Source organism: Schistocerca nitens, chromosome 1 (assembly GCF_023898315.1).
Source record: "Schistocerca nitens isolate TAMUIC-IGC-003100 chromosome 1, iqSchNite1.1, whole genome shotgun sequence".
Taxonomy (NCBI): Eukaryota; Metazoa; Arthropoda; class Insecta; order Orthoptera; family Acrididae; genus Schistocerca; species Schistocerca nitens.
The window spans coordinates 594,559,632-594,586,949 of NC_064614.1; the positions used below are offsets into that span (position 1 = coordinate 594,559,632).

The 27,318-nt window shown below is 43.6% G+C and overlaps 1 protein-coding gene across 1 annotated transcript in view; it reads left to right on the top strand.

Moving 5' to 3' along the window:
* LOC126256165 (flightin) overlaps positions 1 to 27,318 on the top strand; it is a 66,547-nt gene that overhangs the window by 26,320 nt on the left and 12,909 nt on the right. Inside the window, exon 2 of the mRNA XM_049955459.1 lies at positions 7,773 to 8,040. Coding sequence (XP_049811416.1) covers positions 7,781 to 8,040 — 260 coding nt within the window. The 5' untranslated portion in view covers positions 7,773 to 7,780. The remainder of the gene's footprint in view (positions 1 to 7,772; positions 8,041 to 27,318) is intronic.

The window sequence follows — 27,318 nt, forward strand, 5'->3', positions numbered from 1 at the left end:
CCGTTAAATGGAACCATCCCAGATGTCATGTTAATCGATGTAGGGAAACGAAAGAAAATTTAAATTTGAGTCACTGGACTAGAATTTGAACCTTATTACTCCCGTTTGCAAGCCAATGGATTAACTGTGCCGCCTAAGATGAGTGACGAGCAAATGACAAGATAGATGGAAACTGCTGGAGATTTGACTGGTCGAGGTTCCCTACCGAAATCCGCCCTTTATGCAAACCATCACCTCAGGGGATGTGGATGGATGGTACCGGTGTGATACAAAGTTCGCACTACCATTAATGGAATGGTATTTAATGAAACTCCTAAGATTTTAATATACTCTAAGGTAAGAAAAAAAAACGACGAAAGACTGATGCAGGATTATCTGAATGGGACTGAAATCGGTAGATGTGATGTACATGTACAGACAAACAAATGATCGTAATTTCAGAAAAATTGGATGATTTATTCCAGAGAAATAGCTTCACAAATTGAGCAAGTGAATGAGGAGTTGGTCAACCTCTGGCTCTTATGCATGCAGTTATTCGGCTTGGCATTGACTGATAGATTTGTTGGATGTCCGCCTGAGAAACATCGCGCCAAATTCTATCCAACTGGCGTGTTGGATAGTCAAAATCCCGAGATGCTTTTTTTGCCGGCCGGTGTGGCCGTGCGGTTCTAAGCGCTTCAGTTTGGAACCGCGTCACCGCTACGGTCGCAGGTTCGAATCCTGCCTCGGGCATGGATGTGTGTGATGTCCTTAGGTTAGTTAGGTTTAAGTAGTTCTAAGTTCTATGGGACTGATGACCTCAGTAGTTAAGTCCCATAGTGCTCAGAGCCATTTTGAAGCGAGATGCTTGGGGGGCCCTGCCCATAATGCTCCAAGTATTCTCAATCTGGTAGATATCTGGCGACCTTGCTGGCAGGGTTCGGCAAGCAAGAACACAAGCAGTAGACACTCTCGTCATTGGCGGGCGAGCATTACCTTGCTGTAATGTAAGTCGACTTGCCATGAAGGGCTACAAAGCGGGGAGTGGAATATCGTCGACGTACCGCTGTGCTGTAAAGGTACGGCGGATGATAACCAAAGGCTTCTGCTATGATAAGGCCATCACTCCTAGTTGTCGAGCCTTATGGTGGGTGAGAATCAGGCTGGTGTCCCACCGCTGTCCAAGGCGTCTCCAGACGCGTCATCGGCCTGGAATCTCATTGGCTGAAGTAGAGTTGTCTTCGGTGATGAGTCCCGATTCGAACTGAGCCCTGATGACCAGAAAAGACGTCTCTGGAGACGCCGTGGACAGCGGCAGGATACCAACCTGATTGTCACCCACCACAAGGCTCGACAACTAGGAGCTGTGCGTCGTTGTTGTTGTAATTGTTTATCGAGCTTAGAATGTACAACCACCGCTAACAGTACAAGATAATGGCATCGTTGAGCAATGTTTTCGACAGCAACTGGTTGATCAAAAGAAAGTTTTTGCTTATTATTCTTGAATATCAAATTATCAAAGTTAAGTACTATGAGATGGGTTAGAAACAGCCTCTGTCAGACACCTTGCGAGTTACGTCAGAGTGAAATAGGACTATACGACTGGAAAGTGGCGTCTGCCTCACGATAGAAGCCACCAGCTCACCCACTATGATCCACATTCACAAGTAGGCTCAGCAGTCAAAATAGTACTCACCCTCTTACAAAAAAAAAAAAAAAAAAAAAAAAAAAAAAAAAAAAAAAAACACGGGTCACTTTGGACCACTGTAGATTATGTAACAGTGGGTCATTCGACCTTTTACCGCTTACCTAAGTCATGTCAGTAATGTGGTGTGGGCCCGCCAACTAGCCGCGCGGTCTAACGCGCTGCTTCCCGAGCGGGAATGCGTGCCAGTCCCCGGCACGATTTGTGTCGAGGTCCGGTGTGCCGGACTGCCTGTGGATGGTTTTTAAGGCGGTTTCCCATCTGCCTAGAGAATGCAGGCTGGTTCCCCTTATTCCACCTGACTTACACTATGTCGGCGACTGCTGCGCTAACTCTGTCTCCACCTACTCGTACACCTTAATTACTCTACCACGCAAATATTTGAGGTTACATTCGTCTAGTATGAGACATTCCTGGGTGGGGTCCACTGGGGGCCGAACCGCACAATAACCCTGTGTTCCGTGTGGGGCGGCGGCGGTGTGGGTGGACTGCTGTGGCCTGTTGTGGGGGTGTGGACTACTGAGGCTATGGCGGAAAGAAGCCTCTCCGTCGTTTCTAGGTCTCCGATTCCATACGCAATACACAATGTGGTGTAGTGTGTTCGTGCCAGTCAATTGTTTGGAATAAACACAGTAAGATGAATCTATGTGGAGATGTGACAGAATGGCAGAAAGGAGCTGTCAAGTTTGGTCGTGTCCAAGACCACACCGAGAATGAAGTTGGTGGACTTGCTGGTGTATGAAGGCGGACTGTCCAACGTGTCTACGAGGAATGGTATACACTGACAGACATGTAACTCGGCGTCAGAGCGGTGCTTGCAAACAGATCCCAACCGAATGGGATCCGAGACTTGTGTCACAACTTGTCAATTACAATCGCTTTCAAACTCAGTGAAAATTGCTGCTATCACTTAATGCAGGTCCATTTCAACCAGTTGCCGAGCGAACGTTGCGGATAGAATGCACGTCTGGAATCGAGTATCATGAATTAAACCATTGCTCGCAGCGGCACAGAAAGCCGCATATCTTCAAGCGGCCAAACAACACAGAAACTTCGTGGCAGCTGACAAGTGGCTTGTAGCGTGGGCCGACGAATCACAGGTTCGTGTCGTTTCGATGGCAAAAGGCGCCATGGGCACCGACGGTGCTATGAAGCATTTACTCAACAGTGCCTGGAAGGTGAACTTCAGGTCGGAAGTGATTTTGTGATGTTTTGGGGCATTTTTCGTACAACGACTTGGGTCCACTTACTCAGATTACAGTGAAAGTGAACCAGGATGATTATTTCCACGCTTTCGGTGAACAAATAGTGCCCTGTCTTCTACATCATCGTTCTGTGGACACTCCCATCTTCTAAGATGACAACAGCCACATTCGCAGGGCACACGTACATTACACGTTTGGCCGATACTCAGGCACCCTACCGTAACTCGACTGGCCCGCAAGTCACCCGATCTTAATCTCATAGAAAATGCCTGTCGCTCCTCTAGTAGGAGTTTTGAGGAGATGCTGATACCTGTTACGTTCTGACACAGCCATCTATATTTACATATATACTCCTCGAGCCACCGTACTGTGCGTGGCGGAGGGTCCCAGTACCACTATTAGTGATTTCTTTTCCTTTTCTACTCGCAAACAGAGCGAAGAAAAACGACTTTCTGTATACCTTAGTATGAGTTACAATCTCTCGTATCTCGTCTTCGCGGTCGTTACACGAAATGTATGTCGCTGAGAGTGGACTCTTTCTGCAGTCAGCTTCGGATGCTGGTTCTCTAAAAAACTTTCGATAGTGTTCCTCGAATAGGACGTCGCCTTCCCTCCAGGTATTCGAATTCGAGTTCCCAAAGCATCTCCGTAATACTATGGTCTTGTTCAAATCGACCAGTAACAAATCTACGAGGGTTGTTTTTTAAGTAAGGGCCGTTCGCGCGTATAGTCCCGTAATTCGCGCGGACGCCGCAACAAGCCACCGCGCCACTTGCCGGCATCCTTCCCGTTCACACTGATGCAAGTTGCAGCTCTGTAGCTGACGTGTACGCATCGCTGTGCTACTTTAAAATGTTTACGATTATTGAATCGCCCGCCGCGTGTGAGATACGTTCAGTGATACGTTTTTTGACAGCGAGAAGCCTATCAGCTGCAGAAATTCATCGTCAGTTAACAGAAGTTTATGGCTTGAATGCAATGAGTGAAAGTAAAGTGCGTCAATGGGTTAGAGAGTTTAAAAATGGCCGTCAAAACGTCCATGACGAAGAACGCTCAGGCCGACCCTCTGTGATCACTGATGATTTGGTGGCTGCAGTCGAAACAAAGATTCGTGAGGACAGAAGATTCACAATTTCCACTCTTTCTTTGGAATTTCCACAAGTTTCAAGATCGGTTTTGTACAAAATTGTGTCTGAAAACCTAAACTTTAAGAAACTGTGTTTTCGGTGGGTACCCAGACTCCTCATAGAGGACCACAAAGGGAAGAGATTTGCCACTTCATTGGACTTTTTGATTCGTTACGAGGAAGAAGGGGATGACATGTTGAGTCAAATTGTCACTGGAGATGAAACATGGGTATCCCATATCACTCCCGAAAGCAAGCGACAATCGATGGAAAGGTGACACACAACCTCACCCGTCAAGGTCAAAGCCAAACAGACGCTGTCAAAGCGCAAGATTATGGCAACTGTGTTCTGGGACCGGCGCGGTGTTTTGCTAGTGGACTTTATGCCACGAGGAACGACAATCAACTCAGATGCCTACTGTGCAACTCTAAAGAAGCTCCGCAGAGCAATTCAAAACAAAAGGCGCGGCATGCTGACAAAAGGAGTTTTGCTCCTGCACGATAACGTTAGGCCTCACACCTCTCAAAAGACTCGGGATTTGATTGATTCTTTTGGCTGGGAAGTTTTGGACCATGCACCATACAGCCCCGACTTTGCTCCTAGCAATTTTCACCTTTTCCGGTACCTGAAACACCATCTTGGCGGGCAGCGCTTCAATGACGACGGTGAAGTGAAAGCGGCAATGAACTCTTGGCTGTCGGAGCAGGCGGCCGAATTCTTTGAAGAGGGAATTAAAAACTTAGTTGTACGGTATGACAAGTGCTTAAATAAACAAGGCAACTATGTAGAAAAATAGGTAAAAGTGTGTAGAATCAGAAAATAAAAGTTTTTTTACAAAAGTATTTGTATCTTTTTTTTAAATAAAAACGGCCCTTACTTAAAAAAACAACCCTCGTAGCAGCCCGCCTTTGAATTGCTTCGATGTCTTCCTTCAATCCGACCTGTGCTGATCACAAACGCTCTAGTATTATTCAAGAACAGATGGCACTAGTGTCCTATATGCGTTCTCCTTTACAAATAAGCCACACTTTCCCAAAATTCTTCCAGTAAACCGAAGTCGATTATTCGCCTTTTCTACCACAATCCTCACATACTCGTTCCATTTCATATCGCTTCCCGACATTACGCCCAGATTTTTAAACAATCTGACTTCGTCAAGCAGGACACCACTAATGCTGTATCGGGACATTACAGATTTGTTTTTCCTACTCATCCGCATTAACTCACATTTTTCTACATTTAGAGCCAGAAAGTTTGTCTAAGTCATCTTGTATCCTCGTACAGTCACTCAACTTCGACACCTTCCCGTACACCACAGCATCATCAGCAAACAACCGCAGATTGCTGTCCAGATCATTTATGTACGCAGAAAATATAGCGGTTCTTTCACACTCCCCTTGGGCACTCCTGACGAAAGCCTTGTCTCTAATGAACTCTCGCCGTCGAGGACTCCATAATGGGGTCTATTACTTAATAAGTTTTCGAGCCATTCGCATATCTGTGAATATATTCCATGTACTTGTACCTCCGTAATATGATATCATTTTTAATTTATGTAATGTAGTAAGATGTTCGTTGAATTTATCGATATAATGTAAACAAATGTGTTTTTGTTTACTGTTTGTTGTTTCGAACGGCATTTGAGACTGACTGAACTGTTGGAACCAGTTTAGCCAATAAACAATATTCTCATTATTTTATATGTTTTCCAACGCTCCTTAGTTGCTTACCATCTCCATGAAACAATATTTGTGTGAGCATTTGTTGATAAAGCGGTGGAACAGCGGTGAAACGCAGCCCTCAATATCCCCACAATCTGGTAGCTCTAAGGTATCTGATTCTCAGTTAATGAGTACGGCATACCTGAAGAAACTTGTGAACTCTCTTCCTCGCCGAACTGAGGGCATTATCGTGGTTAGAGTCGATGTTACAGGGTATCAGCGTGGGGTCTCCTGGGGGAGACTAATCTTTCGAGCGGTGTGGTTTACTTCTGTAAAAGTCGGGTAACTATAGTCGAACACCCACCGTAATCTCAGTGTCTAGGCAGTGACCGTCAAACGTTTTTATTCAGGAGCCAATACTGACGTTGTGGGGGTGGCACCTTGGGCCTCATATGTACCGATCTTATTATTAGCTGGTTACGTACGTAAATTACACTGAAGAGGCAGAGAAACTGGTACATCTGCCTAATATCGTGAAGGCCCCCGCGAGCACTCAGAAGTGCCGCAACACGACGTGGCTTGGACTTGACTAACGTCTGAAGTAGTGCTGGAGGGAACTGAAACCATGAATCCTGCAGGGCTGTCCATAAATCCGTAAGAATATGAGGTGGTGGAGAAAAGCACGTTGTAAGGCATCCCAGATATGCTCAGTAATGTTTATGTCTGGGAGGTTTGGTGGCCAGCGGAAGTGTTTAAACTCAGAAGAATGTTTCTGGAGCTACTCTGTAGCAGTTCAGTTCTGCACGAGTGGGATGTCGCATTGTCCTGCTGGAATTGCCCAAGTCCGTCGGAATACTCAATGGATGTGAATGGATGCAGGTGATCAGACAAGATGTTTACGTACGTGTCACCCGTCAGAGTCGTATCTAGACGTATCAGGGGTCCTATATCACTCCAACCGCACACGCCCCACACCATTACAGAGCCTCAGCAACTTGAAAGTCCCTTGCTGATATGCAGGGTCCATGGATTCATGAGGTTGTCTCCATACCCATATACGTCCATCCGCTCGATACAATTTGAAACGAGACTCGTCCGACCAGGCAACATGTTTCCAGTCATCTACAGTCCAATTTCAGTGTTGACGGGACCAGACAAGGTGTAAGGCTTTGTGTCGTGCAGTCATCAAGGGTACATGAGTGGGCTTTCGGCTCCGAAAGCCCAAATCGATGATGTTTTGTTGAATGTTTCGGACGCTGACACTTGTTGATGGCCCAAACCTGACCCCGGTAAGTGGACAGGTCGTGCAGGACCAGTTGCTTGGCGGGCCAGATTTTCCGAATCATAAACACCGGAGTGTTTTGGGGCCGTCTCAGAGAACAAGTTTATGGTGTTTCAATTGAGAACGTAGCACAACTACAGCAGCGAACTGAAAATGGCTGTGCAGATGAGTTGAATGGAGTCTGTAACTTTCCGAGAGCGGTAAGAAGTCGAGCGCGTTGCTGTCTTCGTCGACACCGACATCATATTGAACATGAACTGGGTTAAAAGTACAGTACGTAGTTGAGTTGAATTTCGGGTCCCTTCGTGTCTTTTTTTCTGAGAAGAATTAATTTCGTGTTGTTTATGTTGCAATGTTGATCCCTATCCTACCGCATAACTTTGAAATAAAGCAAGTTCAGAGAAAACTTTATTTAACGTTTTACTCTTATTTTCATCCATACATTACACCTGTGAAGTGCGTACAGTTACCTTTGAACCGTCCTGAATAATGCAGGTGAGAACTGCGGACCGCGGACAGCATTTTGACGACCACTGATGTCGAGGCTCCACCCTCTCGTCGTCCTTGAACGACATGTCAGGTTGCACACATATCGAGCATTAAAAAACGTGTAAAATCAAATTAAATAATTTAGCTAACGTATCCAGTGGGTCTCTTAATACCGGGTGAACTGTATCGTGACCAATTCGAGGGGTTCAGGGCTTTCTTTTTTAAATTTTTGTATCCTTTGTTTTACGATACCAATTAACGAAGTCTAATATGCACCTTGCACTTGACATTAGGATGTGTAGCTGATTGGCGCTCTTTCCGCAGCCAGGGAGATGTCGGAAGAAGAAGTTCCGGCTGCGGCCGCGGAGCCGGGGTCTGAGCCGGCGTCTGAGCCGCCGCCGATGGAGGGTGGGGAGCAGCCGCCTGCGCCGGAAGGCGCGGAGGAATCCAAGCCCAAGTACCGGCCCAGCAGGGATCCCGACCGCCCGCTCAAGTTCCGCTACTGGAGCCGCCCGACCAACCTACAGTACAAGTATCTCTACGACTACCGCCACAACTACTACTCCGACGTCATCGACTATCTAGACAACAGGTGCGCTGCCTCCTTGCATACAACACTATTACAATATATCACTGCCTGCCAAAAAAAGGAAAGCACCTAGAAGGGAAGGACAAACAAAGTAAAACGCCACGTGCTGAGAACGTACGTGATGTCAATTCTTCTTTGATTACAATATCGAGTCAAATGTACAAAGAACATGGCATTATGAGCTCCCTTATCACACTACACCTCTTCCCCGCGGCCCTCTGGCCTGGATGCGCGCACACATCCATTTGCGGAGAGTGTCATAAAGCTGGCACACGACTGTCCTAACTGCTCCTCGATATCTCGGATACCGGCACAGAACAGAGTTTACGTCCGAATCGGTCCAATACGTGTTCTGTTGGGGTCAGATCTGAGGATATTGCTCTCCTCAGCTGTACCTCAACATCAAGCAGACAGTCGATAAAGACAGGTGCCACGTGTGGCCGAGTATTTTCCTATTAAAAATGGCACTACGATGGTGTTACCTGGAAGGTAACACATGAGGACGTGGGACCTCAGTGATTTACCGTCGTTCCGTCAGGGTTCTCCTAGTTACTACCAGCCGTGAAATGAGTTCGTACTCGATGGCCGACTATATCATTACGCTAGACAACAGGTCGACGCCATATTGACTGACGATGGTCATCCGGCGTACTGCAAAATCGCTATTAGTCGCTAAATACAATACAACGCCATTGATCAGCAGTCCATGTTTCCCATTCACGTTACCACTAAAAATGCAGCCCGTCTGCGTCGTGGTGTTAAGGGCAGTCCACGCATGAGACGTTAATTCCCACGTCTAGCTACTGCTAGTCTCTGAACGAAGGTGCGTGATGGCACAAAATGTTGCAGGGAGTCGAATCCTTGTTCTCATACAGCAGGCGCAGGCGTGAAGGCGTCAAAGCGCGCTTTGTGCACAGTGCGACGGTCCTCCCTTGTGGTGGTCGCACGTGGTCGACTGGAACGACGACGCAGTTCAACACTGGGCCATTGTTATATCCGAATGTCCCACAAATCTGGAGATTTCACAATTAGATCAGTCTGCCAAATGGAGACCAGGTGCTGATACCGTTGTCTCACAAGGGCACGCAGAATCGACAGTCCTTCATAGCGATCACTCAACATCCGACATTATTCACGCCCCTGCCACGCCTGGTAACAAAGTTAAATACAAACAACACTACTGCACTCTGGTGGCCGTTCTACTCCTCACAGAGAACTGCAACTCTCTAACCATTTACATACTCACTGATGGTGTATATGTGTACGAACTTACATTGACGTCCGAACATGTCTTCTGGTACTTCGCTTCTTCCGTCAGGCAGTGCACATTTATTTATTTATTTACTTGCTTTCATTTCTCTAGTTGCATACCTAGAAACAGAAACCAACTGCACAGTTTTTTTATTTATTTTTTATTTTTTTATTTTTTTGAGAGTCATCACTCTTCTGACTGATTTAATGCAGCCTGCCACGAATTCCTCTCTTGTGCTAACGTCTTCATCTCAGAATAGCACTTGCAACCTACGTCCTCAATTATTTGCTGGATGTATTCCAATCTCCGTCTTCCACTATAGTTTTTGCCCTCTACAGATCCCTCTAGTACCATGGAAGTCATTCCTTCATGTCTTAACAGATGTCCTATCATCCTGTCCCTTCTGCTTTTCAGTGTTTTCCACATATTCCTTTCCTCTCCGATTCTGCGCAGAACCTCCTCATTCCTTACCTTATCAGTCCACCTAATCAACATTCGTCTGTAGCACCACATCTCAAAATGCTTCGATTCTCTTCTATTCCGGTTTTCCCACAGTCCATGTTTCACTACCATACAATGCTGTACTCCAGACGTACGTTCTTAGAAATTTCTTCCTCGAATTAAGGCAAGTATTTGATATTAGTAGACTTCTCTTGGCCAGGAATGCCCTTTTTGCCATCGCTAGTCTGCTTTTGATGTAATCCTTGCTCCGTCCATCATTGGTTATTTTACTTCCGTGGTAGCAGAATTCCTTAACTTCATCTACTTCGTGTCATCAATGCTGATGTTAAGTTTCTCGCTGTTTTCATTTCAGCTACTTCTCATTACTTTCATCCTTATTCGATTTACTCTCAATCCATATTCTGTACTCATTAGACAGTTCTTTCCGTTCAACAGATCATGTAATTCTTCTTCACTTTCACTCACGATAGCAATGTCATCAGCGAATCCTGTCATTGATATCCTTTCACCTTGAATTTTAATTCCACTTCTGAACCTTTCTTTTGTTTCCATAATTACTTCCTCGATCTACAGATTGAACAATACGGGCGAGAGGCTACATTCTTGTCGTACACCCTATTTAATACGAGCTCTTCGTTCTTGGTTGTCCATCTTATTATTTCCTCTTGGCTGTTGTACATATTGTATATGACCCGTCTCTCCCTGTAGCTTACCCCTACTTTTTTCAGAATTTCGAACATCTTGCACCACTTTAGATTGTCGAGCGCTTTTTCTAGGTCGACAAATCCTATGAACGCATCTTCATTTTTCTTTAGTCTTGCTTCCATTATAAAGCCAACGTCAGAAATGCCACTCTCGTGCCTTTACCTTTCCTAAAGCCAAACTGATCGTCATCTAGCGCATCCTCAATTTTCTTTTCTGTATATTATTCTTGTAAGCAACTTCGATGCATGCGCTGTTAAGTTGATTGTGCGGTAATTATTGCACTTGTCAGCTCTTGCCGTCTTCGAAATTGTGTGGAAGATGCTTTTCCGAAAGTCAGATGGTATTCTACGCACCAACGTGAATAGTCGTTTTGTTGCCAATTCGCCCAATGATTTTAGAAATTCTGATGGAGTGTTATATATCCCTTCTGCTTTATTTGATCTTGATATAAATGAGAATAACAGAAAATATAAATGAGAACAGAAAATATAAATGAGAACAGAAAATATAAATGAGAATAACAGAAAAAATTACATAACGAAATTAATTTTATCAGTAGAAACTGATTATCTACAACAGTCTCAAATTAGTCTACTTCTAAATGAAAAATATGCTTTGATCTGGATATCAACCAGCAGTATGTTCGTTTTATCAAAGCACAGTGTGGTTCTCTGGTTCTCCATGAGGCACGCTACTCGTTTCCAGATACGCTATCTGTCATTATATGACACATAATATACTCTAGCTCTATAATACTCACTTCCTTGTATTTAGTACATTGGTACGTAACGTAGCACAGTGATTGTTTTGCATATTATGTGGACTATCACAGCCTGGTACCAGCTCGCATGCTGCGTCGACCAAACGGCACCTCACGTGGATGTCCGTTTCCCGCAACTCTTGTAGGCTGTTTCCAGAACGAGGCGTTGCTCTCATGCTTACAACTTGTACCCGAAACGCCCAAGGTAGCAGCGACTAGGAGTGGACGGTGATGGGTTCTTCATTGATTCGCACCCGTATGCGTTCTCAATATTACGAGGTGCATTCAAGTTCTAAGGCCTCCGATTTTTTTTCTCCGGACTGGAAAGAGATAGTAACATGCGCATTGTTTTAAAATGAGGCCGCGTTCATTGTCAATACATCCCAGAGATGGCAGCACCGTACGGCAGATGGAATTTTACCGCCAGTGGCGAGAATGAGAACTGTTTTAAATACTTAAAATGGCGACGTTTCCCTTACTTGAACAGCGTGCAATCATTCGTTTTCTGAATTTGCGTGGTATGAAACCAATTGAAATTCATCGACAGTTGAAGGAGACATGTGGTGATGGAGTTATGGATGTGTCGAAAGTGCGTTCATGGGTGCGACAGTTTAATGAAGGCAGAACATCGTGTGACAACAAACCGAAACAACCTCGGGCTCGCACAAGCCGGTCTGACGACATGATGGAGAAAGTGGAGAGAATTGTTTTGGGGGATCGCCGAATGACTGTTGAACAGATTGTTGAACAGATCGCCTCCAGAGTTGGCATTTCTGTGGGTTCTGTGCACACAATCCTGCATGACGACCTGAAAATGCGAAAAGTGTCATCCAGGTGAGTGCCACGAATGCTGACGGACGACCACACGGCTGCCCGTGTGGCATGTTGCCAAGCAATGTTGACGCGCAACAACAGCACGAATGGGACTTTCTTTTTGTCGGTTGTGACAATGGATGAGACGTGGATGCCATTTTTCAATCCAGAAACAAAGCGCCAGTCAGCTCAATGGAAGCACACAGATTCACCGCCACCAAAAAAATTTCGGGTAACCGCCAGTGCTGAAAAAATGATGGTGTCCATGTTCTGGGACAGCGAGGGCGTAATCCTTACCCATTGCGTTCCAAAGGGCACTACGGTAACAGGTGCATCCTACGAAAATGTTTTGAAGAACAAATTCCTTCCTGCACTGCAACAAAAACGTCCAGGAAGGGCTGCGCGTCTGCTGTTTCACCAAGACAACGCACCCGCACATCGAGCTAATGTTACACAACAGTTTCTTCGTGATAACAACTTTGAAGGGATTCCTCATGCTCCCTACTCACCTGGCCTGGCTCCTAGTGACTTTTGGCTTTTTCCAACAATGAAAGACACTCTCCGTGGCCGCACATTCACCAGCCGTGCTGCCATTGCCTCAGCGATTTTCCAGTGGTCAAAACAGACTCCTAAAGAAGCCTTCGCCGCTGCCATGGAATCATGGCGTCAGCGTTGTGAAAAATGTGTACGTCTACAGGGCGATTACGTCGAGAAGTAACGCCTGTTTCATCGATTTCGGGTGAGTAGTTAATTAGAAAAAAAATCGAAGGCCTTAGAACTTGAATGCACCTCGTATACCACCTGTTGCACGTTAATACATATGTACTACTTTGAATTAATGATAGAGATATTCTAATGAGCCGTGTGCCGTTCATTACCAACAGTTGATATATTACATTGCATTGAGAATTACACATACAATATCATATTTAACTTCTTGTGAGGTGTTATTTAGTATGTTTGTCGTACCACAGCGTGTAACTTAAAGGCAACGTCTGTGATGTTAGATATTTATTTCTTGCTACTTCTCTTGGATGGTACTGAGACCGTTTCTAAGTACCACTGATGCCCCTCCTCCTAGCTTAGGGTCGTCTTGATGCCAGTCTCATTTGTGCTACCTACAATGTCTAGTATCTTATTGTGACTGGATCTTGTCTTCCCAAATGCAGTTCCAATTCACGTTGTGATGCGTTTTAGGATAAACTGTTTCATACCTCATATAATCTCCAGTCCATAATTGTATTATAAACACTATTATTTCTCAACAGTTCTCTCTTTCGCTGCAGCATGTATCTTGACATCACCTGCACGACCTGCTTGTGCAGGATATTTTCGGAGGAAACGAATTTGTATGAAATAAGGCCGGATTTGCGCATAGGCCAGATAGGCCTGTGCCTAGGGTGATCATAGAAAACTCTGCACCGGAAGAGCATTAACAATGTTTGACTTTTCGTTAGACTTGGCCACCCACATGAAAACAGAATGGCAGTAATTTGTAAACACAGAAGATAAACACTCATAGGTGAAACTGCAGAGATCACACATGTAAATTTGTCCCAATGTAGATTCGCTTTGACAAAGTTCTTGGTAGGGAGTGAGGCAGAATGGGCATTGCACCCATTTATTACAACTGTCACGTAGTGTCTCATTCATTATTGAGTTCAGCTAGAGGACGATTGTTAATGTCGCTGGCGACAGATACTATATAGGGTAAAGTTATCTAATTTGGAGATAAACCCTGTAATTCTATAAATAATTAGGTGATTAGCCATCCTGATTATGCGACTTAGGTTTGTATGTGTACAAAGTAATAGCAGCAGTATCATAGCATTAGGTTTCGTTTTTGTGGAGTTGAGGATATTTAAATGGAAAGACTACAACTGTACCTAACTTGTTGACAAGGGTAGCTAATTTTGTGATATGGATTCTTAATTTGGTGATACATTAACGTAAGTTATAAATAGGCCTACGACGAAATTATTTACATATCTTTGAACATTTATATTACACAATCAAAAGGAACATAAGGAATCAAGAAAATTATCAAAAATTACATATATATAATAAAAATAACTTTAATTCAAATAGCAAGTAACTTGTTCAGGTTCAAAGTTGAGCATCGTATATTTAACACCATATATTGAACGAGTACTTATTCCTGTCCAAGCAATGTCACCTCACTCATTGGTGAAAGTGCAGAGATCACACATGTAAATTTGTCTCATTGCAGATTCGCTTTGGCAAAGTTCTTGGTAAGGAGAGAAGCAGAATGGGCATTGCACCCATTTCTTACCATTTTTTTTCTTTCGTCTGAATTTTGAATATTGGCGTCCACATGAGCCATAAGTACAGTCATCACAATGAAATTTTTTCAACAATTCTACCTTTTATTTACCTCATTCCGGAAGGTCTAGCTGAATCCGAAACAGTGCTTCGTTTCCATTTGCTAGTTCGTGGACTACTCAGTGCCAGAGCTCTTGGTTCATATCCACTTATGAGCCTAGCCATTGGGTCAACAATCCTTGCTCTTGTGATCTTCCTTCGTACTTTTTCTGCTCGTGTTCTTAGTATACTATCAACTGGAGATAATGAAGTTGCCGGAGTTAGTGCCATTTCAATAACATCTGCCTGCGAACTCCCATTTGATGATTTGCATGCAGGATTTACTACACCTACCTGTGTATCAGGATGTTCAGTGGCTTTTCTTGAGGAATGGCATTTCGACCCAAGGATATTATCCCACAGGACATGAAAGAATTTTTTGTTTTCCCCAGACAAAGCTTTCAGAAAAGGAAATTTGAAGATGGTGTGGGAGTTTCTTTTATTTGGTTTCTCTGCTGGTTTTTTACCCATATAATCGTCCAGTTCATCTTTCCAAATAACCCTAAGGGCCTTGTAAATGCCGACGTCCAGAGGTTGGAGCATGTGCATAGTGTGAAAATAGAATGTAAGTATATAGATGTCATTCTGAATAGCAAGCTCAAGCACTTGTGGAGAAATATGTGCTCCATGCGAATACATCAGCAATAGCATACGTTGTGTTGAAACAAGTATAAAAACAATTCTTTAGTAGTCCACCAGTTTTCAGATGGACCAACCTGCGTGATCGGTAGACAGTCCCTCATGTAACCTTTATTCCACCGAGAACTTTTGAAAATTATAAATAGTGATATGTAACACCCATTAGCAGAAACACGGCTTACCAAAGTCATAACTTCTCCCTGTTCTGCGTAGGTATGTCTGTATAGTCTGCATACGAACATCTTTCCAACCGCAGTTACAACCTTATTGGACTTGACGCCCAACATCAACCCAGTTTCATCAATATTTCACAAATTATCTTCCATCTTGCTTAGAAGAGACAAGCATAGTTTCTAAAAGGCATCTGAAGGTTTGTCAAAATATCGTCTATCATAACAGTATTAGACATGGAAGCCCAGTATGCAGACAAATTATCCGGCAAGCACAAAGTGACATTATCGATGTTTATAACTGAGCCAGTACCTCTTGCTTGCAATTTGCTTTTCGTTGTTAAAAAAAATTCTCAAGATGAGTTGCACCTGCCGGTTCATACACTACCACCCTCATTTATTTGGCAGTATGTCCAAATCCCATCTCTTGCATTATAATTATGTACTTCAGTAATTTCTGTTCTAATTCTCACTCTAAGGCGAATGGGTGACCCATTTTCTTCAGACCAGTAGCCCCACCAGCATCTTGATTTTCTGTCCAGAACCTTTTTAAAGAGCTCAATGGCACCTCATTCTCGTTTTCACCGTTGTAAATGCTAATATGATTTTGCTAAACCATTCTTGCTGCCTTTAGCAGTGCACTATAGCTGTAGAGACGATAGCGTATTTGTACGATTACTGTTCATCGTTTCCACCATAAAGCTAAAGATATAAATCACTCATACCTAAGTTGGTAGTACTACCTAATTTTCTGATAGCCTGAATGAAAATATTTTTACTAAAAAAAGCCTATTTCTATGCAGCTACCAACAGGTAAAAGCATTGGTAATTATACATAACAATTTAAACATAAATTATGAATTTATGCGTTTATGCATGTACAGTCACTTCTTAAAGGGACCACACCCTGCTTATCTAACCCATGTTAATTTGGGCAAGTATTTGACCCATTTCTGAAAAAACTATTTGATGCAAGACCTTAATATTTTTACTGTATGTTACATGACACTAATAGAGTCAACTGTACTAAAATCTATTTTTCTCCATTTTATATTTTTTTAGAAATACTTTTTTAAATTTATTAACAAAAAATATTAAGATTTTTTTGCAGAAAATATTTTTTGTGAACTTCCTAATGGGGGAATATTAATGAATGTAGTACCAGAGGTGGCTTTTTATGTTATCCAGAGTCTCTGCAAAATTTCATTGATTTATCTGTGATAGTTCCTAATATAATGGGGCATATATACTGAAATTTTAGTTTGCGGGAAATTGACTTTAAAGAAAAAACTTTTGTTATTTGTTACTTACAGTTAATTAAAACTGTCCTGCTGCATTTGATGGCCCTTCTTTGGCCTCTAGCAGGTCTTCCAGCTTCTTTTTCCCCTTCCTGGGTGTTTGTCTTGCTTTCTTGGCCATATTAGATGCAGACCTGTCTGCGTCGACTATCTTCATTTTATCGCAATGTTGCAGCCCAGTTATCATATTTTCACCAGGATTAATTCCCAGCTTTTTCTGTATCCAACACTTCCCAATATTACCACAGTTGAATGTAATAACAGCATCTTGAACTCCTAGTTTCATTGTATGCATGCCTACAAATAAAGTTTTACGAAGGCAGTTCCAAACTATGCTGTTGAAACATTCATTTGGGTTCTGTGTCTGCCCATGCAGACATTTTCTTAGAAAGTCAGGATGAGCCAAGTCTCTGAAAATAGGTTTAATTGCTGTAATAACAGCAGCAGGAAGAGAATGCTGGTGAGAATAAGATTCTCCAGTTGCCTGAGCCCTATTGTACTTGCACCACGAATTTTCTCCTGATGGACACAATCCATGACATGGCTTATCATCAGTAGAGGACTTACGGAAGAATATGGCCCAAACATCTCTCTTCATTGCCTCCAGATTTCCTTTATTTCTCCTAATTCCCTGCCCATAGTATGCCTGCAAGTTTTATATTTCAGTTTTAGTTAACCAAACCTGTCTGGTCAACAATTTTCCATCTTCTAATTTTTTTCCTCTCATATCAACAGTTAGTTTTCTCAGCTTTGTTCACAAACGTTTTTGAACATCGCCTACACATGCTATTTTGCTAATAATGGCATCTCCATGAGGCTTAAAGTTCACCACATTGTTGTATGCCTTACTGTCACCATCGCCCAAATATTTGGTGTACCGCACGCCTCTTGCTTCTACGGAGCAATGAAATATTTGTTGTACTCCATTAATTTCCATACCACCACTTGTTCCTCTAAAATTAGCCACACAGTTGTGTTCTTTATGTTCATTGACTTTACAACATTAGCAATATTCAGACATTATCTCCACATCTAACACTTTACCGGTGTCTACACTCGTGGCAGTCACTACTCCATTCAGAGAAGTATGATCTCTTTTCTGCCAACTTCCATCAAGTGCAACTGCAATATCCGAACATCCATCATTTTCTTACACTGCTGCCACAGCAGCCAGTTTCATGCTTTCCTCACTGATCTCACATACAGCTTTCTCTAATATTGCAGTCAGTTTTTCAAATGTATTTGGTGGTTGATGTAAGCTCATCACTGAATAAAATGTTCTTCCTGCAGCCATGCCCTTGCCAGTGGATCATAAGGCATAAAGTAATCTAGTATTGGTTTCATAAGGGCCACTTGCATCTGGTTTTGAAGAATTCATAAATGAAATCACAGCTGAGCATTTTGTGCAAATTAAATCCAAAGCAATTGCTAGGCCTTTTCTCCCACTGGCACTCTCACAAATTTTCACACTCTGTGATTCACCACACTGTCTACATCATATAAATTTAGAAATTACACCTGATAATATTCTCAAATTTATAATACTGTTACTGCACCCCTTGTCACTTAAAGTAAACTCGTTGTAACTCTCTTGAAATGGTGAGAGCTTCTTTGATGATGCACTTATTGAACAGTTACAATTAGAAACATTGTTGCCATGTGACATAACCTCTTGTACAGAAAGCTTTCTAAACTTGTTTCCTCTAAATTGTCGTTTCTTGAAGATGCCTTTACGTTTTGTCACCTTCAATAAACACAACAAAACACACGTAGACAAGCACTGCAAACATAAGTATAACAATTACTGACAATCACACTTGAACAAAACTAACCGCGTGTTTGAAAGCGTTTTGTTTACAAACAGCAGAAACAAAAGAATACCGACGGTTGCATTCCAAGGATAGCCAACACACTCGGGAGTAAAAAAGAAAAAAGAATCTCTAACGTGCAATGTAGGGGATATAAAGATCTAAAATATATGCAGAAAAGTGGGCGTGGCACATAAACACACATGGTAGGAAAATGCTCTTTAAATGCTCGAAACTAATTTTTTTCAGCAAAATCCTTTTCAGAGTTCTTAAATAAAACCTTAATCTATCGAAAGATGTTGAAAAACGAAAATCGATTTTTTGCGACCTGAACCACGGTGTGGTCCCCTTAAACGTGTTTGAGGCACCTTATTTTTTTTAAAAAAAATCCTCATCCAATACGAAGAGCAACAATAAAGTAAGCAGAAAAATGCACTTCGCATAAGGTTCAATATATATTTAAGAAAAATCACAAAGTATAAATTTACTCACAAACTAAGTGAAATTACTGCTGCAATACCGTGCGCTGTCTTTTCACATTTGCTAGAATCTACTAACAATGATAAAACGGTGGTTCCACTTGAGCAATGCAAAGAAGACATTAGAGGCACCATGTCACTGATTGCGCGGTCCCTCCCGCCGAAGGGTCGAGTCCTCCCTCGGGCATGGGTGTGTGTGTGTTGTTCTTAGCATAAGTTAGTTTAAGTAGTGTGTAAGTCTAGGGACGAATGACCTCAGCAGTTTGGTTCCATAGGAATTCACTTAACTTGAACATTTGAACAGCCAGATAAGATTTCCTCACCCTGATTGTGTTTCTCATATACCTGTGTGCAAGTTGGCATTGTTTTGATCGTCACTTATCATCACTGCGCGTTTTAGCTGTCATTTTTTTAAAAAGATATTCTATGCAAGGCGATGAGCGACGTGGTAACTTTTAAGTATCCTCCATTATACACACATCAAAAAAAAGTTTAGCATCACACCGTTTCCCAGAACTCATGAAGACAGACGTTGACTGTGGATATTGCGTCACAGACACAGTCCCTTTCAATGTTCAGAGATGTCACTAAACCCGCCCAAAAATATAAACAACCATGCATGAGCAGCGCCTATTAGGCGGAGGGCTTCCGACAGCTGATCAGTTCCAGTCATTCCAGGAGGAACGAGGTACACGGCTCGTGTTGTGTGTAGTTCAATCACGCGTAGACGGTCAAGACCGCGGTTCGCTTTGATACTTTGTGCCAGGAAGGGCTCTCAACAACGGAAGTGTCCAGGCGTCTCGGAATGAAACAAAGCGATGTTGTTCGGAGACGGAGGAGATACAGAGAGACAGGAACTGCCGATGACATGCCTCGCTCAGGACGCCCAAAGGCTACTAGTACAGCGGATGACCGCTCCCTACTGATTATGGCTCGGAGGAACCCTGACAGCAACGCCACTGCGCTGAATAATGCTTTTCGTGCAGCTACAGGACTTCGTGTTACGACTCAAACTGTGCGCAATAGGCTGCATGATGCGTAACTTCACTCCCAACGTCCATAGCGAGGTCCATCTTTGCAACCACGACACCATGCAGCACAGTACAGATGGGGCCAACAACATGCCGAATGGACTGCTCAGGATTGGCATCACGTTCTATTCACCGATGTGTGTTGCATATGCCTTCAACCAGACAATCGTCAGAGATATGTTTAGAGGCAACCCAGTCAGGCTGAACGCCTTAGACACACTGTCCAGCGAGTGCAGCAAGGTGGAGTTGTTTTAGTGCGGCATTATGTGGGGCTGACGTACGCTGGTGGTGGTCGTGGAAGGCGCCATAACGGCTGTACGATACATGAATGCCATCCTCCAGCAGATAGTGCAACCATATCGGCAGCGTATTGGCGAGGCATTCGTCTTCATGGACGACAATTCGCGCCCCCATCGGGCACATCTTGTGAATGACCTCCTTCAGAATAACGACATCGCTCGACTAGAGTGGCCAGACATGAACCCTATCGAACATGCCTGGGATAGATTTAAAAGGGCTGTTTATGGACGACGTGACCCACCAACCACCCAGAGGGATCTTTGCCGAATCGCCGTTGAGGAGTGGGACAATCTGAACCAACTGTGCCTTGATGAACTTGTGGATAGTATGCCACGACGATTACAGGCATGCATCAATGTAAGAGGACGTGCTACTGGGTATTAGAGGTACTGGTGTGTATAGCAATATGAACCACCACCTCTCAAGGTCTCGCTTTATGGTGGTACAACATGCAATGTGTGGTTTCCATGAGCTATAAAAAGGGCGGAAATGATGTTTATGTTGATCTCTACTCCAATTTTCTGTACAGGTACCGGAAATCTCGGAACCGAGGTGATGCAAAACGTTCTTTGATGTGTCTGTGTGATGTTGAGGTACTCCCATGGCCAGCAATGTCCCCAGTAGAACATGTGTGGGACCAGGCCAGATGTCAACTGCTCCCCGGTGCCAGTATCCAGGGTATAAAGGAACGGTTACAACAGTTGTGGGGCAGCTTGTCTCAGGAGGAAATACAGCGGCTATATGACATCCTTCCCAAGAGAATAAGTGTATCCATCCAGGCCAGAGGAATGCAACGGCATACTGACACGTAGGATCATACTCCAAAGGCTTCATAAATCTGAGTCATTTCTGTAATAACTAAATTAAAACCACATAACCTTTCAACCAGTAGAGTTACATTCCGTTTCCAACAAAACAAGTATGAAAAATAAAGACATTGACAGTCGACAACAAACAAGTTGTGAGAGAGGAGCACGCAAAGTCTCTGGTATAGGGCACCACCATCTGTAAATCCCGCTCTGACATTCAGAGGATGTTAATAATACGGGCTATTTTAGAGAGTGAACATCTGGTAAGCATAACGGAATTTCTTAAAATCTTGCAAGATGACATAGTGGTTAAGACACTGGGCTCACACTCAAAACCCCATCTGGCCAGCCAAATACAGTCTTACGAGTTTCCCATAAACACATTGAGGCGAATGCTGTGATGGTCGTTGTCAAAATCACACTGCCAAATTACTATATCATGGTTGCCCAACCTGAGATTGAGTTCTGTTTATAATAACCTCGTTGCCACCGACGTGCTAAACCCTAATTTTGCTTTCTGTATCTTCTTCTTCTGCTCTCTTTGGGTTTTCAGATCGAGATATACATCCATATTCCTGTAGAGCACTGTGAAGTGCATACCAAGGGGTACTTCCCATTGTACCACACATCGGGTGATTATAATTAAACTTTCCCTATTTAAAGCGTTATAACACTGAATTTAATTACTGTACAAGAACAAAACTTGGTAGCATTAATGTCGAGGTCATGTGGAAGAGAAAAAATACAGAATCAATTGAACTGAAACACGTTTAATATGCTGCTATGGTACACCATACCATTACATACCTGTACCATTACTGCTACAATAGGAGCTCAATTGGCGCCCATCAGTATCCAGAAGAGTCTGAAAGTACAGGATTGCATTCTGCACAGCAGAATAAAACATGTCCGTAGGAATGCTGGCTACTTCTCTTGATATGCTGCGCTTCAGAGTAGTGCATGTGTGAATGTTCCCCTAGTAAACCTTGTCCTTCAGGTAACCCCACAACCAGAAGCCACAACGAGTGAAATTAGGCGATCGTGCCAGCCAAGCTGATAATTCGATCTTTTCCAAATGTGTTTCGGAGAAGCAGGAGAACTGCACGATCGATAGGCGGTGGGGCCCATCTTGCATGAAAACTGTTGAGTTCAATGCGTCTCTCTCCTGTAGAGCGTGTATGACATGCTGGCGAAGCACATCGCAGTAAAGTTGACCAGTCACACAGCACGTCTCTTGGTCTTTCAGCGCCAACCTGTTGAAAAAATAATGGGCTAGTGGTGAACGTAGCCGTAAAGCCACACCATACAGTGATACGTTCACCATAAAGAGGAACTCCGTGCACGGTGACTGAAGGTAAAGATCCCCACACTCGGCAATTCTGTGTGTACACCTCACTCGTCAGAGAAAAACGAGCATCGTCTGTCCATAGGATGGTCCATCTTCAGTCCTTGAAAAAAGTGGAGAGCATCGTTGTGCTCCTGTGGTACAAGCTGCTGTACGTTATGGATCTTGTACGGATACCATCTGAGAATGGCTCGAAGCACCTTCCGTATAGTGGACCATGGGATGTTCAACGGTCGTGACACAGCATGCGCACTGCCTGATCGGGAATTGCGAGCAGCGTTGTCTGCCATAGCAACAGCGACTTCATCAACCACATGTGGTGCAACTGGTCGTCGGCCTCTTGCTGGAGCAACACCCAGTTCTCCAGTTGGTTCGAACTTCTTCATCATGCTCCGTACAGCTGGTGGAGAATGAGGACCCTTCCGTAATCCTTTCAGCCGGCGATATTCTCGACGTGCAGCTGCAGCATTACTTTTTTTATATATATAATAGAAGATGGGTAGATCACGTAACTAATGAGGCGGTATTGAATAGGATTGGGGAGAAGAGAAGTTTGTGGCACAACTTGACTAGAAGAAGGGATCGGTTGGTAGGACATGTTTTGAGGCATCAAGGGATCACAAATTTAGCATTGGAGGGCAGCGTGGGGGGTAAAAATCGTAGAGGGAGACCAAGAGATGAATACACTAAGCAGATTCAGAAGGATGTTGGTTGCAGTAGGTACTGGGAGATGAAGAAGCTTGCACAGGATAGAGTAGCATGGAGAGCTGCATCAAACCAGTCTCAGGACTGAAGACCACAACAACAACATATAATAGAAGTTCACCAATAATGTCCTGCACCTTTTGTCCAAGTTCATATTGAAACGCCAACATGTGCACTGGGAATGGTAGGCTGTGTGAGACTATGAATAGTGGTGACTGATCACGACACCAGGTGACCATAGTTGGAACTGGACTGTGGCGCTGAGACGCATGGGAATCATGCACCCATACTCTCGACATTAATGCTATCAAGTTTGGTACTCATACGGTAATTACATTCCGTGTTACAACGTGTTAAATAGGGAAAGTTTAATTATAACCACCCGCTATTTTGGTTTGCTTTCTTTACATTCACGTATGGAGTGCGGGAGCAGTGCCTGTTTAAATGCCTCTGTGCTTACTGTAATTAGTCTACTCTTGATTTCACCGTCGCTACGGGATTTATACAGAAGGGAGGATTGATAGATTCTTCACTTAATTTTCCTAGATTCTTCACTTAATACTCCTTCTTGAAACATTGAAAGCAAGCTTTCAGGGGAGGTGGAATCTATCTCTAGCATTTCCATGACGTTCTCCCGTGAGTCACCAAACCTGCCCTTCTTTGCATATGTTCAATATGTCCTTTTAGTTCTGTTTCATATGTATCCCACATTACTGAGCAATATTCTAAGATGTGTCGTAGTGGTGTTTTGTAAGCAATCTCCTTTATAGACGAAGTGCTTTTTGCGAGTATCCTACCTATAAACTGAAGTCTGACACTCGTCTTACCTAGGATTGAACGTATGTGATCATTCTATAAGCCTTCAAACAGTCTACCCTTCACCATAAGAGGATGGAATGAAAACTACTAAAAAAAAGTAAAAAAAATTCTGTTTCATATCCCCTCTAATTGTTACATACATGTATTTGTACGAGTTTATTTACTCCAGTAGTGACTTACCTGATACCATAGTCATACCGTACCACGTAGATGCGACTGATCTACGTGATCCATTCCCAATCGAAAGATGCCAGCCGTACGGCTACTAGTGGCGCCAGGACCTCGTGTTACGACTTTCAAAGTATTTATTTAACGTCTGGGCTTTCCACTAAGCTCTTACACATTGATGGCAGAATTCGTCTCCTTTCTTCCCGAAGTGTGATCAACAGAAATTACCGGAATTTTGTTCTAATCAGTCCATCATGCAATTAGTACACTAGATCATCTTAAAGATGTTCAGTCTGTTTAAGTCAGGTTTTGAGCAGGGCAGTCCAGTAAATTTAGTTCATTTTTCGATCACTTTTCTTTCTAGGCTGGAAAAGAATTATGTGTAAATGCCGCAGATGCCCAGAAGGTTGCAGAAATTTCGAGCACACCAGCGCTGATTGTAGATTTGCAGTTCTTCATGACAGATAGAACGACCACCTGAGTGCATTAGTGTTGTTCGTGTTTAGTATTCTTACTAAGCTTGATGGGGTATATAAGGTGAGTGAACAGCGCCAGAGGTTGACTGATAACTGTGAAGGACACAGAGATGCTGCGTACTCGTGTGAGACAGCGTTCTCAGCACCTCACAGTGTTTCAAATGGGCCTCATTGAGGGTCTCCACGTTGCTGGCTGGTCGAATCCCTCAGTGCCCAGATTTCTACATCTGGCGGCAGTAGAATCGTTCTGGAGTCAGCTTCACATGACAGTTCTCTAAACTTTCTCAGTAGTGTTTCTCGAAAAGAACGTCCCTTCCCTCCAGGGATTCCCATTTCAGTTCCTGAAGAATCTCCTTAATACTTGTGTGTTCTTCGAACCTAGTGGTAACAAGCCTAGTAGACATTTATGGGGCTTGTGCATGTGACAGCGGCTAGATCTTCAACCGCTTGGGATCGTGAATGCACACATACTCATCGCGGAGATTACAGCCAACCATGTGTGACCACCACAAGGTAGGACCATTGTACTGTGCACCAAGTACATCATAACCCCTTTACATCTGCGCCTGCCGGCCGAAAACAAGTAATGGTATTCCTGCAACATCCTGTGCAACAAACACTGCTGACATTCTAATGTACCGTGCTTTTAGTTTGTTACTGTCAGTACGCATTGTTCCATTCAAAAAAGTGTACGTTTGCACAAAAAATACCCTTTCTAGGTATTATTACAATCGGTTTACTATATGAATGCAAAGAGTCTATTCTTTCAGACATGTCCCAAAGAATAGAAACCAAGTATTCATATATCTTATTTGCCTAGGTGGGGAATGGATCTACCTTTTTCAGTGTGGATGTGCTATTACATCAGACCTTCTGTGGGAATCTCAGCTTAGCAAGCAAGGAGAACACGGACAGGGACTGGGGATAGATGGTGCTCGGTGGGATTGGGGGTCGGCCAAAAGGTGTGCCGAAATAGTCCATGCAGTTGCAATAAACACTGTGCCGGGGTGCAGCAAATGGTTAACACACCTGCCTAGTCAGCAGGAGAGCCCGGGTTCGAATCCCAGTCCGGCAAACATATTCACTCATCGCCACTGATTCAGCGTCAAGTCCCAATGCAGATGACATCACTGTTCCCTTCCCTTTCCTTTCCTTTCTTCCCTACCCCCCCCCCTCCGCCCTCTCCACCTTCAATTTAAACCTCTTTATTGGCTAACTATACGAACCTCCGACTACCAGTACCTTCTGTGAAAACCACAAATCAATAGCACTTTCCATTCCCGCAATATTTGCGGTGCAAGTTTTAGGTGATTCACCCTGTATAATTTATAGATGTTTCGTGCAAATTGGCCGAACTGTGATGAATTAAAATCAACTGCCGCTATGAGAAGGCCATACAGTTGTGAATAGCAGAACTCGCAGAATACGCTTTCTTAGATAAAATGGTACATACAACGGGCTTTCAATAAGTAACACAACACACTATTTTATGCACCAATTTCGGGTACAAAAATTGCAGAATTTGTTGTGGGACATTCCCGCTTCAGCCCCTGTAGTTTCATGGAGTTCCAGTATGTGAAAGCGCTATACATAGTCTGCAAAATGGTGTCTGTAGTGAAGGTACGCTTCAAGAAGAGAGCTGTCATTGAGCTTCTTTTGGCGGGAAACCAGAGCATCGCAGATATTGAAAGGTGCCAGCAGAATGTCTATAGAGACCTGACAGTGAACAAAAGCACGATTAGTCCTTGCGCAAGGTGTCTGTCATCACTGCAAAAGGTCGCGCAAACCTATCCGGTCAGCCACATGACGGCCGGCCACACACAGCTGTGACTCGTGGATTGCTGGAACGTGCAGACATTCTCATTCGAAATGAGCGAGACGTCACAATCAAACATCTCGCTGCTCAACTGGACATCTCCATCAGTAGTACTGACGAATTCGTTCACCAGTTGGTGTACTGAATGGTGTGTACCTGGTGTGTTCCTCGTCATCTAACAGAAGAAGGAGATACAGAGCAACGAAGAACCACCTGTGCGAAACTGCTTGCAGGCTGCGAGGTTGATCATGACAATTTTTTATCGAACATCGTCACAGACGATGAAATATGAGTTCGTCACTTCGAACGGCAATCCATGGAGTGGTGGCACACCACCTCTCCTCTGAAGGAAAGGTTTGAAGCCGCACCAAATGGTGCGACCGTATTCTGGAACTCTGAATGGATTATTCTGCTCCATGTCCTCCGTCACGGTGCAACAATTAACTCTGAAGCATATTGTGCCACCCACAGCAAATTGAGGAAAAGACTTCAGTGTGTTCGTCGACACAAAAATGCAAACGAACTTCTCCTTCTCCATGACAACACAAGTCTGTGCACCCAAGAGGAGCTCATAAACTGCCATTCGACTGTTCTTCCTCATCCACCCTACAGTCTGTATGTCGCACTTTCCGACTTCCATCCGTTTGGCCCAATGAAGGATGCTGTCCGCAGAAAGCAGTGTGTGGGTTTATTGATGCAGCAAGACGTTGCTCCGACGTCGATCTGTAGAGTGGTACAATGAGGGCACACAGAGCTTCCCAGTAAAGTGGCATAAGGCCGTCGTTCTGAACGGAGATTATGATGAAAAATAGGTTTTGTAGCCAAAAGAGTGGAGAATAAAATGGTATATTGGAATCCTGACTAAAAAGAACCTGCTTTCAGAAAAGAAGATGGGTTGCTGTATTTACTGAACGCCACTCGCTTATATAAAATAACAAACTGTGACAGCTCGTCCACTTGGAAGATTAGGTACGAACCTGGGAAATTCATTCTGCCTTCATATTACGTGCAACAGCCGCGGGTTTATAGTACAGGTACAATCGT